Source organism: Rhododendron vialii, chromosome 6a, assembly GCF_030253575.1.
Source record: "Rhododendron vialii isolate Sample 1 chromosome 6a, ASM3025357v1".
NCBI classification, from domain to species: Eukaryota; Viridiplantae; Streptophyta; class Magnoliopsida; order Ericales; family Ericaceae; genus Rhododendron; species Rhododendron vialii.
Window position 1 is genome coordinate 41,517,179 of NC_080562.1, and position 3,672 is coordinate 41,520,850.

Here is a 3,672-nt window from a genome sequence, read left to right on the forward strand (position 1 = left end):
TCAATTTGAACACTTAAGTGTATTTCCAAAGGAATACCAACACGGAGAACTGTATTAATTACAGTTTAGTAGTTTACTAATAGTTGTGTTTCATCATGTCTCTCTTCCAAATAACACAGATTCCTATTTCTCTCTTCATTGTATTCTCAAGGAATTCTAGAAAACATTGATCTCAAAATACTACCTTTTCTTCAACCCGAAGGAGCTGAGTGCCCAATAAGTTCAAGTGCTTTGACAAGAGTGTTTCTAAACCTCGTAACATTAATGTCAAAATTCTGCTCTCCTAAGTAAATAGCCCTGCCAACCAGCATCCCTCGCGAGGCGCTTATGGATGGCGGATCAGTAATGATAGGGTTATCTCTTCCGTAAAGAGAGATGAGAGAGCTTTCCTCCGGTTCGATTTTGTACTCTAAGTAATTCAAACCCATTTCTGTGGCTGGGTTGCCGTAGTAGTTTGTTGAGGGCCATTCTAGGCTCAGACCCACCACTTGCACCATGACAGCACCTTGAGGCAAGAAGACAATGTTTGTAAGCCCAGCTCCGTGGGCCGCAACAAGTACGCTGCACGAGTTTACTATCTTTGAGAATTTGTCTATATTGGCCATCATATCAGGCTTTGTGACGACAACAGTGAAGCCCAATGCCCTCATCATGGTCACCATCTGATCTTCGTTCAGAAACATTCTTGAATTATGTCGAGATATAAGAACAAGCACCGGTTTTTCCATCTGTGACATATCTCGTATCTTGAGATTGTATGATTCTCTGAGAAACTGCTTGAAATCAAGCATGGAGTAACCTCTAGGGATGGCGGTGGTGTTTATGGCAAGATGGTCATGATAGTGAAGCCCGACAACTACTCCAGGAAAGCAATGAACGCCTACATTTGCTGCTGGATTAATAACTTCATAGCTTGACAAATGGAAGAAAATTTTCTTGTATTTATCAAAGAAAATTGGTCTGAAATCGGTGACAATAAAGTGTAGGCGAGATTGGAAGTGGCGACTTGTGAGGAACAAAGGAATGATTAATTCACTAAAATCATGGAATACGTTCCCTGAGAATAAGCCTGATGAGAAAACTACGGCTGGGACGTTATGTGTATAACGACAAGGCAGAGGAGGCGAGATGTTTCCCTGAAGTATCTGCAATGATGAAACCGATCTATTGATCCACTTCTCTTCCTTCTTCGGATATGGATGGATTATGCGATTCGCTTGGGGCATACCTTGACTGAATGGTGCATAAACCTTCATTGTAAGCGTATCGATCCTTACTGGTCTATTGGACACACAAACATCAGTGTGAAGGTCCGAATGGCAAGCAAATCCAGTGGCTTCCCCTTGATCAGTTTGATTTCCTCCTATATATGCATGCAATTCAATTGGAGAAGAAAATTAGACATGAATATTATCTAAGATTACAATTAGTTGAATCCAAATTGGGAGAAGGGTGGCTATTTGTAATCTTCTATGATATGATTAGTACCTGTATAAATCAAATAAGTATATGTCAAACGTAATACAATGTGGTATTAGTGAGCGAATGACAAAGGTTACGCGGTTAGAGGTTTTTTTTCTTTCTTCCTGTAACTATGATTACATAGACATGGGCAAAGTCCACTCTGACACCTTACGGTTTGTGTCATGTGCAGATACACCCCATGTGGTTCAATTCAAAAGTGTGCAATGACACCCCAGTGGTTTGTGAAATGTGCACATAATACCCAATTCTGTCCATAGTAACGTCAGGTGTGACGGACGCGCATCAAAAGTCCGATATGCCCTCATCTTCTCCCTCGATTATTCTTCTTTTCCTTGAATCTAACCAATCCATCCCATGTATTAAAAATTGGATCTAAACTATTGATATTGTACTATATCTATACCAAAATTCAAGTCGATCAAAAAATGCAAACCTCATAGTAGAATCGAATTTATTATGAAGGAAATTTTCAAATTTAAATTTATCATTCATCTTAACAAGAATTAGATCACTGAGTTATTGATGTCTGGTCGAGTTGATTTTTTATAGGGATGCTCAATTATATGATTAATACATTATGAACGGCTCGGATTAGATTTTGGTTAGATTCAAGAGACGTGTGAGATACACATCTATTAAAATAGACGGAATTGGATATTATGTGCACATTTCACAAACTACATGGGTGTTATTGCACACTTTTGAACCATGGGAAGTGTATCTGCACATGACCCAACTCACAGGAGCTCAAAGTGGACTTTGCCCTATAGACAACCACTAATGTTGAGTAATGAAGAAGAAGAAGAAGAAACCTTCAACTAGTTTTTTCATGAGAAAATGCAGGTTCTCTTGATCTTCTATGTGACTCCCATCCCAATTCGTTCTCTGTTTCTTTGCTGCCATTTCCAAGCAATGAAATCAACTAAGTATGTGGTTGGTGAGGAAATTTTCTATAAAACATTGATTTAGGAAAAAGCTCGCGAAATCATCGAATTCCAGAAGCATAAATACCTTGATTTGATGGAACTACATGTGATCCGAATTCGCCAATATAGAGCAAGGAGAGGAGAAGCAAGAATAAAATTAAACTTGCGCGTAAAACCAGAATTCTTTGCGACTTCTCCATCTTCGTTCCAACACTCAGATAACCGGCTCACTGGTTTTGCGTAATTTATACAAGCATGAACAACCAAGGAGGTGCTCAATGTAAGAGTAAAATCGGTTGGATTGTCAATTTTGTTCATTACTTAGACTTGGCCTTTCTATTTATTCTGGTCCATTGTTTTCCTCTCTCTCTCTCTCTCTCTCTCTCTCTCTCTCTCTCTCTCTCTCTCTCCTTCCTTAGATTAGTTTAATCCGTTGACAACCTGAGCTGAAGAATTGCATATGTATATACAGGGCCGGCCCAAGGGTTTTGGGTACCCAAGGCCAATAAAAAAAAGTGTGCCCTTAAAGAGTTAATACTTAACAATTTTTACAGCAACAATCACAATACGAAAAAGCCAAACCAATATAAAGTTCTACTAATCATTATATACGAACACAAAATACAAAGTTTCCAAATAGGTAAATACATATTATCTCAACTAAATACATATTTTTAAATTTAAGCACCTCAACTAATGTCAACTAAATCAGTACAAATCTAAGCACCACCACCCAGGGCTTTGCATAAGAAGAGAATACTTACCGATTTGAAGCCTCGCAAGTCGCAAGCGAATGGGAGAGAGATACTTTAAGACTCCGCAATGTGTAGTATATTAGTATATATTGGTCTTGCATTTCAATTTCCAATAAGCTTAAACATAAATCAAGTGGAGAATAAAAAAAGGCCCTAATATGACTATCACTACTCAATTGAACTTAGAAATAAAAAAAAGCCTATAAAATTATTAATTAAAGAAAGTCTCACTTCTCATAAGCAATATTAAAAAAGCCCTAACAAATTTTATGTGGTCCTGCGGTCCTGCCTATAAAATTAAAAAAAGCCGAACTTTCGAAGAACTACAATTCATCGATGGCGAGAGGCCCAAGAATATACCGCTTAAATGCTTAAACTTATGTGGTCCTGCCGTCCTGATTTGGCGGTGTAAATTTTTTCAAAAGTCCTAACAAATTTTAAAACCCCTAATCTCAACCAGTAAACAAACAACCCATTCCTGATTCCTCCTCCAAGGTCTTCAGCAT

At 38.2% G+C, this 3,672-nt stretch overlaps 1 protein-coding gene across 1 annotated transcript; it reads right to left on the reverse strand.

The window, feature by feature from the left end:
• On the reverse strand, positions 1–2,706 carry LOC131329463 (alpha-1,3-arabinosyltransferase XAT3-like). The gene is made up of 3 exons (XM_058362583.1): positions 2,497–2,706; positions 2,298–2,381; positions 1–1,363 (listed from the first exon to the last, which is right to left on the reverse strand). Exons 1-3 carry the CDS (start codon positions 2,609–2,611, stop codon positions 192–194), a joined length of 1,371 nt encoding a protein of 456 aa, XP_058218566.1. The 5' UTR covers positions 2,612–2,706; the 3' UTR covers positions 1–191.
• Positions 2,707–3,672: the final 966 nt, after the last annotated feature.

Excerpts from the sequence above, each read along its gene's own strand:
- LOC131329463 (XM_058362583.1), bottom strand. The coding sequence starts at position 2,611 with ATGGAGAAGTCGCAAAGAATTCTGGTTTTACGCGCAAGTTTAATTTTA. Across the intron at positions 2,382-2,496 it reads TGTAGTTCCATCAAATCAAG|CAAAGAAACAGAGAACGAAT; the intron begins GTATTTATGCTT and ends TGGAAATGGCAG. Across the intron at positions 1,364-2,297 it reads CATGAAAAAACTAGTTGAAG|GAGGAAATCAAACTGATCAA; the intron begins GTTTCTTCTTCT and ends ATGCATATATAG.